We start from the raw sequence: 14376 nt of genomic DNA, 5'->3' as shown, positions 1-14376 counted from the left end.
GATACCTGTCTTTCAACAGGGAAATAGCTGAACAAATCATGGCATATGAATGTAATGTAGCCTTATTGTAATATAATGAAATGATGAAGACACAGTTTCAGAAAACTTGGGATGACTCGTATGAATGGATGCAGAGTAAAATGAGTAGAACCAGGAGAACTATACAATAACAAAGACATTGTAAGACTTAAGAATTCTGTGCAAAGCCATAACCAGTCACAATGTCAGAGAACCACTGACAAAGAATGCTATCCACCTCTTGTAAGAGATGATGAACTCTGGATGCATAAATAAGACATACACACTGTCCATTTGGAAATTTATTTTGCTTGATTGTGTATATTTGTTACAAGATTTTGTTTTTCCTTCTTTTTCAAAGTAAGACAGAGAACTGCCAGAGATAGCATTCCCCACCCCCACCCACCAAAAAAAGAAAGAAAAACATAGTCACTTAAGTAATTTTTTTTTAATTTACGGAAGAAAACAGAAGGAAGGACAGAAGCACAGATAAACAGGATAGCTTTGAAAGTTAAATGCTAAAAATATTATGTACTTTAAAAGAAAATAAAGCTGTAGATTCATAGTTTCATGTACAATCCTTTTTTTTCTGTTACTATGTGCATCGAAATGCTCATTGTATTTGGTGTTTAAGTTCAGAATAAAAGAAAATTTAAGTCATTTTTTAAGAAATCAGTTTCCTCAACTGTAAAACAATTGGGTTAGCTCCATTTTAGTTCTAAACTTGAGATTTTAGCTCTGAGGGTACAGGTTATGTGTCTTAGAAATAAACTTTCCTTTTCAGGTTTTATTCCTTTAATTTTCTTCCTCATATTCAGTTTAAGATTGAGTTAAAAGAATAGGAAGGATTAAAAATCAGGTGGTATTTTGCTTTTCCAATGAGCTCCAAAAAATCTTTTTTTTTTGTTCCTAATCATGCCAAGAGAGCATGCAAATAATTTGCAAAGTACTGTGCTTACAATATGGCCACCTTGTCAACACTGCCTTCATTTCAAATTGATGATTTCTTTAAAAACAAAAAGATACATATTTCAGGTCTGCAACAAAGTGACTTTTTTTTCTACATAACCCATCTGCTGTACATCTCTACAAAATGACTGTAAATGTTAGATGAATAGCACTATAAAAGTTGTAATTTGGCTATCTTAAATTTATTTGAATATGTGTACAAAGCTGAAAAACCTCTAATTATAAGAGTTGTAAATCATCTATAATATTTTGACAACCATACTCTCTCCTTCTATGCCTGGTATTACTGGAATTACTTTCAATTAAATTATACTTGGATCCTGGCCTACGTTACGTTATCTAAGTAGGCCAGTTCTCTAAGAGAAATCAGATAAGGAACGTTTCTACCATGCCCACTAATTTGCAAATAATTTTAAATTACATTTCTACTAGACATGAAAGAGGAAAAGTACTTTTTCCTAACTAAAGCAAAATAAAAATTATAACTCCTTCAAAAGCTACTACATGTGTTGCTATAGCAAAGGGAGAAGAAAAGGTTATTTCATGAGAAAAGAAAGCTTTTTTTTTAGTCAAATAAATGGTCTAAAATGATAAACATTAACTCAGCCACAGGGAATAGTGAACAAACAGGAAATCCAAATTAAAATAAAACAACTAGAAACCTCAAGGGTGACAAAGAGGAAATCTAGCTGGCATTGATGAATTGTAGAAAAGTTCATGGACAACAAAATAATAACTAACATTTATATAGCACTTTAAGGTTTCAAAAGTGTTATGCACAGTATATTCTCAGTATAATTACATTTGATTCTCCCTGGGAGCCATTATTATCTCCATTTACAGAAGAGGAATGGAAGTTAAGAATCTTGCTCAAGGTCACACAGCTATTAAGTGTCCAAGGCAGGATTCAAACTCAGGACTTCCTGACTCCAAATCCAGTGGTCAATCCACATCACCACATGACTGCCAAGTCATGACTCAATGTGAAATCAGAAAGACAAATACAAAGATAGATTCCCCCAGTATACTGGTTCCAAGAAGCTAGGTTAAATAATCCTAGTAGGAGGGCGGAGCCAACATGGCGAAGGGAAAGCAGTGGCTGTCTTGAGCTCTCTCCCAAAGCCCTCCAAATACCTAAAAAAAATGGCTCTAAACAAATTCTAAAGCAGCAGAACCCACAAAAAGATAGAGTGAAACAAATTTCCAGACAAAGACAGCCTGGATGGTTGATCAGAAAGGTATATCGCGCCGGGCTGGGAGAGGAGCACAGTGCAGTGTGGGTGGGCAGGCCGCAGTGACCCTGGAGCAGGCCTCAGAGGACTGAATTGCTGGCAGCTGTAGCAGTTTCCAGACTTCTCAACCCATGAATGCCAAAGACAACGTGGAAGGTCAGTGGGAAAAGTCTGTGACTTCGGAGAGAGAGGAGCTAGGTCTCAGCCACAAGTCCCGAGTGTGCCCTCAGGGCAACGACCGTTTCTTGAGCTTCTGGCCCACAGACTGAGGGGGAATCGAGTGGCTGATCAGAGGGGGATTACAAGGATCTCTTTTCCAGTGCTGAGGCAGGAATCTCTTGCTTTACTGGTGCTTGGATCTGGGTCACAGTTCTGAGGTGCAGTCCTGGGGTGAGGAGGAGCGCTGCTTGTTGTTCAGTCAAAAAAAAATAATCCTAGTAAAGGTCTGTATCCCAAAGAGATTGTAAAAAAGGGGAAAGGACACACATGCACAAAAATATTTATAGCAGCTCTTTGTGTGGTGGCAAAGAATTGGAAATTGAGGGGATATCCATCAATTGGGGAATGGCTGAACAAGTTGTGGTATATGAATGTAATGGAATACTATTGTGTTATAAGAAATGATGAGCAGGTGGACTTCAGAAAAACCTGGAAAGACTTATATGAACTGATGCTGAGTGAGAATCAGGAGAACACTCTACACAGTAATAGCCACATTGTGCGATAACTGATTTTGATAGACTTAGTTCTTCTCAGCAATGCAAGTATCTAAGACAATTCTAAAAAACTCATGATGGAAAATGCTATCCACTTCCAGAGAAAGAACTATGGAGTCTGAATGCAGATCAAAGCATACTATTTTCTCTTTTTAGTTTGTTTTTTCTTTCCCGTGGTTTTCCCTTTTTGTTCTGATTCTTCTTTCACAATATGACTTATGTGGAAATAAATTTAATATGATTATACAAGTATAGCCTTTATCAGATTGCATGCCTTCTTGGGGAGGGAGGAGGAAAAATTTAGAACTCAGAATCTTATAAAAGTGAATGATGAAAACTAAAGAAAAAAAATAATCCTAGTAAATAGGACTTGGGGGCGGTGTCACAAAACTCAGAAATAAAATAGATGCTCTACAACTAGGGACTGTTCTAACAAATTGTAGCATGTGTGAAAAGGGCACCAACTCTAGAGTAACAGGATATGGATTCAAATTCTACCTCAGACAGTTGCTACCTGTTTAATCTTGAGTAAGTCATGGAATCTCTGTGGGCATCAGTTTCTCCACCTGTAAAAGGAAGGGGGTGGGCTAAATTGCATCTAGAGTTCCTTTCAGTCTTAGATTTATATGAGCCAATATGAAGTACAGAATCACAGAATTTTATGGAATCCATCTGAAAAGGATCTCAGTGGTTACCTTGTCCATATCTGAAAGGAATCCCCATTTGTAATGGAAGACTACTGTACTCTACAAAGACAAATATGAGTCATCTAAAGAAACATGGAAACTGAAATATAGGAGCTGATAAGAAGTGAGGTAAAATACCCAGGTAAAGACTATACATATATAATGACTACAATAATGTAAAAGAAAAAAATGAAGGGCAATTGAACTGTGATAGTAATGAGCTCTCCTTGGTCAAGGAGGGCAGACTATGAAAGGTGGGGGGCTAAGGGGTATGAGACACTGTATATACTATCAGACCTATGGTTCATCCATTTTTATTTAGTTACTGTTTTCCTTTGTCACCAGGGAGGATTCAGTGAGGGAAGGAGAGGATATAAAGAGGAATTACTTCATTGGTATTTTTTTTTAAAAGGCATCAATAAAACTTTTAAAAACAGAACTTAAAAAAAAAAATGCTTCCTGGAACCATAGGCAAGTCACTTTACTTTAATTTCCTAATCTGCAAAATGAGGGAATTGGACCAGATCAAGTTTTTTTTCCCTTTTTTAGTGTTATGACCCCTCTGACAGTCTGGCAAAACCTATGGACCTTTTCTCAGAATCATGTTATTAAATGCATAAAATAAAATAAACAAGATTACAAAGGAAGCCAATATTATTGAAATACAGTTTTCTAAATGTTAAAATAAGTTCACAGAGCCCAGATTCAGAAACCCCTGGACTATTTGATCCCTAAGGTCCTTGCTAATGCCAAGAGCCTATGACCTTTCCATTTCACATTTGGGGTATTATCAACAATTGACTTTCATCCAACTTCCACTCAAGATCAATCTCTTATCGTGACCTGGAGGTGACCCTGGGCTCCTAAAGCTATGCCCAAGCTCTGGCTGGTCTACCCAATCTGGAAAGGTTTCAAGTACTAACCTAGCAATGGGTAGTGCCTCTATCATCCAAGGATCACCTTAGCTAAGATCAGAGAAACTTATTGCCAGAACGTGGGCCACCAGGCAATGAATTTTTCTGGCAACAAATTATGCAACAGTCCACCAGGGCACAAAGGGGTATACTCTGTGGGGGGAGGGAGGACCCACACTGCTAATATCATGGCTCTTTTTTGAGGTATTGAAGATTTATCTAAAACAATAATAATTAAAATGCTGCCATAAAGAAGTAGACTATATAATTAGGAGAGCAAGGAATAGTTTACCTGTCAGATCTATGGAGAATGGAAGAATTTATGATCAAACAAGACATTATGAAATGCAAAATGGATAATTTTGATTACATTGAATTAGAAAGTTTTTTGCACAAACAAAGCCAACGCAACCAAGATTGTAAGGGAAGCAGAAAGCTGGGAGACAATTTTTACAGCCAGGGTCTCTGATAAAGGCCTCGTTTCTAAAATATATAGAGAACTAAGTCAAATTTATAAGAATACAAGTCATTCCCCAGCTGACAAATGGTCAAAGAATATGAACAGGCAGTTTTCAGAGGAAGAAATTAAAGCTATCTATAGTCATATGAAAAAATGTTCTAAATCACTATTGATTAAAAAAATGCAAATTAAAACAACTCTGATGTACCACAATACACCTTTCAGATTGACCAACATGACAAAACAGGAAAATGATAAATGTTGGAGATGTGGGAAAATTAGAACACTAATGCATCATTGTGTAGTTGTGAACTGACCCAACCATTCTGGAGAGCAATTTGGAAATACGCCCAAAGGGCTATAAAACTGTGCATACCCTTTCATCTGCAATACCACTTCTAGGTCTGTATCCCAAAGAGATCATAAAAACGAGAAAAGGACCTACATGTACAAAAATAGTTATAGCAACTCTTTGTGGTGGCAAATAACTGGAAATTGAGGGAGTGTCCTTCAACTGGAGAGTGGCTGAACAAGTTGTGGTATATGAATGTAATGGAATGCTATTGTTCCATAGGAAATGATGAGCAGGAGGACTTCAGAAAAACCTGGAAAGACTTGTATGGACTGATGCTGAGTGAAATGAGAAGAACCAGGAGAACATTGTACATAGTAACAGCCACATAATATGATGACTAACTTTGATAGACTTAACTCTTTTCAGCAATACAAGGATCTAAGACAATTCCAAAAGATTCATGATGGAAAATGCTATCCATATCCAGAGAAAGAATTATGGAGTGTGACTGCAGATGGAAGCATACTACTTTCTCTTTTTTTTTTGGTTTTGTTTCTTCTTCCATCTGGTTTTCCTCTTTGGAAAGGCTCTTTACAACATGACTAATGTGAAAATATGTTTAATATGATTGTACATGTATAGCATATATCAGATTGCATACCTTCTTGGGAAGGTGGGATCAGAGGGAGGGGTAGAAAATTTAGAACTCAAGATCTTATAGACGTGAATGTTGAAGACCAAAAGCAAATAAATAAATAAATTTAAAAAAAAAATAAGTAGACTATTAGACTCTTTGTAGGCAAGGGTTATTTCATTTTTCTCTTTGTCCCCAGTGCCTGGCACAAAGCACTTGATAAGAACTTTTTAAACTAAACTGAGTAAACACAAGCGCAAATAAGAGGCAGGCATAACCTCAGAACTAGTTACTTACCCTTTGTAGCTACTCTTAAAATAGACATGTCATCCCACAGAGAAGAACATGAAGGTAAAAATTCCTTCTTTAGCACCATGGCTTCAATCCGAAGTGAATAGCTAAGAGACAGAAAAAAGAAAGAAAAAAGAAAAGAAAAAACCTTTACACAAAAACACCAATAATCAAAGAACTCACTATGAAAAGAATAACTAGTACATCCTTACTTTGGCACCTGAATTAGGAAGTATATAAAGGAATCTGCCAGAGACAGCTTGGCTGCATCTCCACTAAATGTTTTTAATTTCTTTACCTAAAAGACAAATGAGAGGAGAATAGAGAAATAACAGTTTATGATCAAAACTTTAGCACTGCCTGGATTTTTTTTTAATTTTAAAGAGTTAAATAAAATCATCACAAAAGCAGAGATGAGTACAGACAATGAGAGTTTTTATGATCACACACAGACTTGTGCTCTATGGATTTTATTTTTCCCCATGATCATAGATGTGAAATAGAAGTACTCAGAATAAATATGTGAAACTATAAAGCATTTTGATCTGGCACCATTCGGATACACTAAATGGAACCAGAATATAAGCTCCTTGTAAGGACAGGGACTATTGTTTTTGTTTTTGTATCTCCAGCACCTCTCACAGTCATGGCACATGGTAGTCATTTAATAACTGTCAAATTTAAGTGATTTCAAATTTTTTTAAAAATAAAAAAAATTAATGATTTGAAGTGATAAAGGATGAATTAAGTCTGAAGAGAATATTCTGAAAGGAAAAGTTACCATTTGAGGAGGAAATAGGAGACTGGAATATCATTCCAACATGACCCTAGGGTCCATGCTTTCCAGTTAAAATTTATACTCTACTACTTTTTATATATTAGGAACTAAACACCCTTGGGTGAGATCTAACATTTACACTGTACCAAATTCCTAGAATAAACAGTTTTATGGAAAGGGACTGGTATATTCTGAAGTTCTCAAGCATGAGGGAAAAAGAAAAAGAAAAGTCTATCTAATATTTGAAAAGTTCTTCAAAACTTTCTTCCCAGGATAAATTGAAGAAGGAAAAAAAAAACCCAGTTCTGGTAAACCTAAGGTCCAACAGCTTGGGATGGGTCCCAGGGTTGCACAGAAGGGCTCCTAGACAACAGAAGTGTTGTTCCCCAACACATACTTAGAGGACCAGCTCAGTAAGGTTTGTTAGCAAAACCACTTGTAAGACTACTGCCACAGAAAGTCTTGTGTAAAAAAAAATTTTTCTTACTTGTGTACATAATACTTTAATAATACCAAAAAGCACAACTCATCAGTTCTATCATATGTCCCCAACAAAGCATGTTCCTTTTCTATGATTTTTTCATCTACTTCACATATTTTTACCCTTTCTTACTTCCCACCAATTCATTCAGAAGGTATTGAGAATCAACATAATATATCTTCTAAAGGTTTGAAATAAAACCTAACGTATAATGCAAAGTGTATTTTAAAAAGATTCAAGTCAACTACTCTGAAATAATAGGCCAAATTTACACCTCATGTTGGGCCAGATGTATGTTAATTTTTAAAAATTTTTTAAAATATTTAAATTTTTAATTTTTTAATTTTAATTTTTCCTGCAACAGGCTAAAAAGTTAAATTTCCTCCTAAGTACTCAGTTGCCAGGAAGAGGCTCAGAGTAATTTTCTATACTCTTGTATTTGCTGATCCTTTCAATATGCAACCCATCTCTGGTCCTACTAAGGTACATGGGGCATCTGTACATCTTCCATGTCCAGCCACTAATGTGTACTGTACATCTTTCTCTCTCTAACCACTCCACTTTCCCTTTCTCAAGCTCATTTCCCTAGCTCACCCCCAAGTCAGAAAATGAGACACACCCAGTACTGACATCTTTGTTGGCTGAACCACAGCATCTTGACATTCTGGTCAGAAACACCAGGCAAATCACTTAACCTCACAGTGCTCTGGGCAACTTCCTAAAAGTAGAAGCTACAAGCAGGTGCTGACCTGTGCTGGCACAATGGAAGTCCCCTATACTAGTAAAATCCCAGGGACAGCTGAAGAAAAGGCAGTATAGCAATAGTAGAAGCATGTGAATCACAGGAGTGAACCATGTTTATAGGGAACAGGCCTATAATTATGATTAATTCTCGTCACTCTTATCAAGAATCTTTTTAAAAATACATTTATTACTATCTTTTGTTTTTACATTTCCCAATGTATTCTTCCCCCACCCCCTCTCCCAGAGAGTCATCCCTTATAACAAGGAATTAAAAAAAAAAGAAAAAGACAGTTCAGCAAAACTAACCAACATATTAAAAAATTCTGAAAATATATGCAGTGTCCTATGCCCATAGTCCCCCACACCTATAAAGGAGGAGGGAAGGTACCATATTGTATATCTTCTTTGAGCTCAGGCTTGATGACTGTAATTTCACAACATTAATTTTTAAAATGTATTTTTCCATTTATGTTATTGCACATATTACATACATTATTTTCCTGGTTTTGCTGACTTCACTTTGCATCAGTTCATATAAGTCTTCCCATGCTTATCCACATTCATTATATTTACCATTTCTTATAAGGCAGTAATATTCCATTACATTCATGTGCCGCCACTTATCAAGAAACTTTCGTTAAACATTAAGCATTACATTGACTGAGGGCAAGGGGCTTGCTTAGGCCATAAACTTAAACTATGCATGCTCCCAAAAAAATATGTCTTCAAAGCCACAAGGCCCTTTGTCTACTCTGCTCAGATCTATGGGGAAAAAAATGAAAGCCTAGACTTTCGCATCCTTTAATAAAGGAATCAATCTTCCTCCCCTTACCTATGTAATGCTCCACCTCCCCCACCTTGCACCAATGTCCTTCCTCGTCATTGTTCCCCTAGGAGAAGCAGAACATGAAAAAGAATGAAGGGAAAAGGAAAGCAGAGGTGACCACAGCAACCAATATGCTTCCTGGCTCAGTCTAGATTTCCTCCCTCTTTTCTATCCATGTCATAATGTCAACCAGATAGTCAGGTGGGCAAGGCAACAACCGGGGAAGCTGGAACAGAGGGGTATGGTGGAAGAAAGGGACTGAGGGCAATAGTTCTTAGACCTTTCCCCTGGTTGAGAGCTGGGTCCAACCCCCCTTCTTTCTCTGCAGGATAAAGAGGCCACACATGCACTCTTAAGTGTCCTAATGTCTGCATTTTCCCTCTGTCTTCGTTTGAGGGAAGATTAACAGACTGGATAGAGGAGAAACAAATAATGAAACCCTACTCTTCAACTGGGAAAGGCTGACAGAAAAGGGCTTTTTCTGTTCTATTTTTCCAGCATAGGGCAAAAGTTAAATTATCCAAGTGACAATAACTTATACCAATGTGTTCTGATAGCAAGGAGGGAGGTCAGTGCTGCTTCAAGCCATTTTTATAACAGAGTCAAAATAGACTTGAGCCTAAACCCCATACTTCTCAGCTCTGTGACTATGAGAAATGATTTAAATTACTAAGCTTGAGGTTCCTAATCCTATGAATCAAGCATAGTGACTAGAGGAACAACCTTGGAGTTCAGAACACTGGGATCAAATTCTACCTCTGACACTAATCAACTGTTGGTGGAGACGTGAAATGGTCCAGTTGTTATGGAAATTGATTTGCAACTATGCCATAAGAGTCACTGACCCAGCAATACCACTATGAAGCTTATACCCCAAAGAGATCAAAGAAACAGGAAATGGTCCTATATGACCAAAAATATTTATAATGTTTCTTTCTGAAGTAGAAAAGAAATCAAGAGGTGAGAGGATGCCAATACACTGGGGAATGGCTAGACAACTGAATGGAATATTACTGCCCTGTAAAAAAATCTCAAAATGGTTTCAGAGAAAACTGGAAAGACTTGCATGAATTGATGCAGAGTAAAGTGAGAACCAGGAGAACAATTTATACAAAGATAACATTATAAAGAAAAATTTTGAGAGATCTGAGAACTCTGATCAATGCAATGACCAACCATGGTTCCAGAGACTGATAAGGAAATAGCTATCCACCTCCTGACTGAGAGGTAATGGACTCAAAATGCAGAATGAGACTCGGATGCAGCCAATATGAGAATTTGTTTTGCTTGACTGAACATACTGGGTTTTTTAAAATAAGTTTTTATTGATATTTTCTGTTTCTTACTTTGCCATCATATTCTATGTATGCTTCTTCCTCCCCTTCTCAGAGAACCATTCCATATGACAAAAAGTATTTTTAGAGGGTGGGGAAGTCATCAGAATTGATTGATACATGGAAAAAGTCTGGAAATATGCACAATGTTTAATACTTGTAGGCCTCCCATCTCCATGAATGGATAGGTTCATTTGGACTATGCGTATTTGTTACAAGGATGTGGGTTTTCTTTTCTTTTCAAATGGAAGGGTAGGGTGAGACAAAGGAGGGGTATAGGGATAAGGTAGAAAAAAGAGTCACTGAAGCATCTCTTTTTTGAAATACAGAGAAAAGAAGAGAAGTAGAGAAGCTAAGAAAAAGCCCAGGCAGATGGAGTACTTTTGAAAACTACAGGTTGGTCTTACTAAATACTTTAAAAGAAAAGCAATCATGATAGAGATCTGTAGTTTTATGTACAATCTTTTTTTCTGTTCAACTATGTACATAGAAATACTTCTTTTTATTTGATAAGCATTTGTTAAACTTTGTTATTTGCTAAGCTGAGAATAAAAATAAATCTAAAAAAATCTAAAAAATGTTTTTTAAAGTTCTGACTCTGATACATACCAGCTGTATGTATGACCTTGGGCAAGACTAAATTTTCAATGCCTTCAGGCAGCTCTCTCAGATTTTAAGTTATAGCTGCAGATATGCATTAGTAGGGTTCCCACACTGGGAGTTCACTGAAGAGATGAAATCACATGTATGAAAAACAAACTAAAAAATGGGGACACCTGCAGTACTTTACAAGGCTGCTATGAGTATCAAATAAAGATACATAAAATGTTTTGTAAACCTTATACTATCCAATCTTAAGATCATAGATTTAAAGAGTAAAGGGACCTTAGGGACCACTAAATCCAACTTGCTCATTTTACAGATGAGAAAACAAGGTGAGATCTGAACCCAGTCATAACTTATCCAATACGCCATGTTGCCTCTGTCAATTCATTATTCTTTATTCCACAAAAGAACCCAGACATCACCACTCCAGTAAGTGACTGACCATTCCATCACTAACATGCCCCTCATCCATTCTTCAGCTTCTCCATCTGGCACTGCTTCTTCTTTAGACTTTTCTCTGCCTTCTCCTTGTCCCTCTGACCCCCTCGCCCCCCCCCAAAAAATCACCCCTCTGCTCTAGCTTTTCTGGCACTAAGATCTTTTCTGGCACCTAATCCTCAGGAGGAGGGATACAATGAGCTTCAGGTCCTGTGGTGCCAGAAGCCATATGGTACTAACACCACCCACAAAAACTTGTTCTTGCCCAGGACATCAGTCGCCAGCCCTTCGCTGCTACTACTCCCTTCAACAGCACTGATATGCTGGAGTTGTTTAGGGAGGGGAGAAGAAAGGAGGGGAGGTATGGGGAGTCAGGCCAGGGACTGTCAGGGAGTTCCTGCAGAAGGAAAAGAGCTCACAGTTTGAGTGGGGAGGGTGTGGTGAGTTGGAACCAAAACTAAGTACTGTAAACAAGGAGGAGTGTGACAGGGCTTGTCAGATTGTAAGGCTGATGATCATCACTAGGGAAAGCAATGTGGACCAGCTGCTGCTTATTTCAGAGCTGGGAAGTAACTTAAGGAGTCCACTCCCAGGCCCTGGGATGGGCTAAGCAACCACCTGAGGTGAGAAACTGGAGCCAGACGACCAGCCTCAGATGCTTAGTCCCTGTGTGGTCTTGGGGAAAGTCACTTCACTTCCTCGGGTCTCATTTTCCACATCTGTAAAGCAACGGGGCTGGGCTATGCAGCCTCTGACTTCCCTTCCAGCTCTAAATCTAAGACAAGGCTGGCAGTCCTCAAGGTGTTCTGGGGAGAAAAACAATCTTTAAAATAAAATGTTTCTCACAATTATTTTGCCTCCCCCCCTAAGATTTCTGTAACCTTCAGGTTTTCCGACAATAACTGACAGTTGCATAGTTTTTTAAAGTTTTAAAAGAACTTTATACACATGATCTCATTTATAGATTTGGAAGTTGAGGCTCAGAAGAGTTAAGATGAACCCAGGCTTACGTGGTATCAGAGGTAGATTTGAACACAGGGCTTTATAACTTATACCCTTTTTATTTAGCTTTGCATCCCCCCACTTTCCAGCAATATCAACACAATGCTACTGTTCTGGTACTCCCATCTCCAGCTTTTCTTTACACATTGTCTTCCTCTGCTAGAATGGAAGCTTTCTGAGGGAAGAGACTGTCTTGTTTGCTTGTACTGCTATCCCCAGCAGCAAACAGAGTGCTTAGAACATACTAAGCACTTAATAAGTGATTCATTTATTTAGCTATCTACTGGATCCTCTGAGATAAGGATGGATATACAAAACTGAGTCCTAACTAGGACACAACTATGGAAGAAAAGCCTATGGAAAGCTCTGGTTTCCCCTAAATATGAGCTAAAGTTATAATAAAATCATGTTTCTTTTGTTTTTTGTCCAAAATAACATGTATAAACTAGTGTCCGCATTGAAGTTCTACTCTGAAGCCTCACTGAGATGCGGTAGTGATCTCGGTGTATCAAAAACTATACCAGGCTTCTGATAGCTCGTACTAAGTCAATTTGAAAGGCTTCCATGTAGCCAAGGGGATGGACTCTGTCTGTGGCTGACTCTGGCAGTCAAGAGCCAGCCGACTTAAGATCAGAAAGAGTCATCATTCAAGGCCGAGTAACGAAGGTTTCAGTAGTAGCAGTTCCTGCAGTGAGCGTGGAAGGACTTCACAGTAAAGAAGGGAGAACTAATAGTGTTTGAATTAATGAGATTATATGCATCATAACAGAAATGCACAAACATTCCTCACTAATAAAAGCATAAAATAGTTAAGATCCAGTACAAATTATAGTAGGACACCTTTAGAGTTCCTTTCACAATCTCAAGACTTCACAAACATTAAACTTTATTAATTAATCTTACCCTGTGTAAATTACTCTTTAATTTACAGTTAGGAATTCTAAGATACAAAGAAAACGATAGATTATGAAGATGTGTTTAAAATACTAAGTTACCTATTAAGTCCTTAAACTTGACATTTTAGAACTAGAGTTTCCCACTGATCCCACAGAAAGTATAAATGGGCTTGTTAACGAATTACTTGGAGAAGCTTAAGGAGCTTTCACAAAGTTTGATTTTTCTTTATTGCTCTAACCCTATATCACAGGACTTCTAACCACCCTATACAATTGGTTAATTCACTCTACCCTACTCCCTCAATTCACTCTGAAAATTAATCAAACTAATTTTGTTTCTCAGACTAAATGTTTCGTTATGCTGAATTCTTTTTTTCACTTTTCAGCCATTTGGGTTGGTGGATTATTGACAAATAACTCCATACCAACTTTGAGGAGGGCTTTTCTTTTTTCATTTTCAGAAGTGTTTTCTTCTGAGGAAGCGCAAAACAAGCCGGTGAGTTTAGTGATATAGTGAACTCCTTAGGAGAACTTATCAACACAGGTTGAGACTCCTTGAGAGTTTAGAAAGCTACCTAGGGTACTAGGAGGTTAAGTTACTTGCCCAGGGTTAACACAGACAGTATGTGTCAGTTGTGGGACTTAAACCCACATCTTTCTGACTCTGAGACCAGCTCTTTCTACTACTCCACTCTGTTTCTCTCAAACAAGTTTTCCTTTGGGGGGAAGGGGGAATTGTAACTGAGGCAAAGGAGATCATAATCTAATGAACCGAGGCTAGCCTCCTTATTTTTATGTTTATTATGTTTTAACGTGTAAGTTGGCATTTTAAATGCATCTTAACAATCTATAGTTCTCTCTGTATTTTACAGTTCCCAATTGTAAATTAGAGAGTAATTTATGTGGGGTAAGATTAATATTTGTAAAGCATCTTGAGATTGCAAAAGGAACTCTGAAAGTGTCATCCTATATATTAGATCTTAACTATGTTGGGTTTTTACTGATGAGGAATGTGGATTTCTGTTAGGATGCATATGCACTAATCATCAATAAGCA

At 37.5% G+C, this 14376-nt stretch overlaps 1 protein-coding gene across 6 annotated transcripts in view; it reads right to left on the bottom strand.

The window, feature by feature from the left end:
* FHDC1 (FH2 domain containing 1) overlaps positions 1 to 14376 on the bottom strand; it is a 59589-nt gene that overhangs the window by 18501 nt on the left and 26712 nt on the right. For all 6 annotated transcript variants that reach the window (XM_027866956.1, XM_027866954.1, XM_027866955.1 and 3 more), the window contains 2 exons: positions 6428 to 6513; positions 6222 to 6322 (listed from right to left, as the gene is read on the bottom strand). In XM_027866956.1, coding sequence (XP_027722757.1) covers positions 6222 to 6322; positions 6428 to 6513 — 187 coding nt within the window. The remainder of the gene's footprint in view (positions 1 to 6221; positions 6323 to 6427; positions 6514 to 14376) is intronic.

This window comes from Vombatus ursinus, unplaced genomic scaffold (assembly GCF_900497805.2).
Source record: "Vombatus ursinus unplaced genomic scaffold, bare-nosed wombat genome assembly UNPS02014784.1, whole genome shotgun sequence".
Classification (NCBI taxonomy): Eukaryota; Metazoa; Chordata; class Mammalia; order Diprotodontia; family Vombatidae; genus Vombatus; species Vombatus ursinus.
The sequence above is the reverse complement of the archived record's forward strand: the minus strand, read 5'-3'. Positions and strand labels throughout refer to the sequence as shown.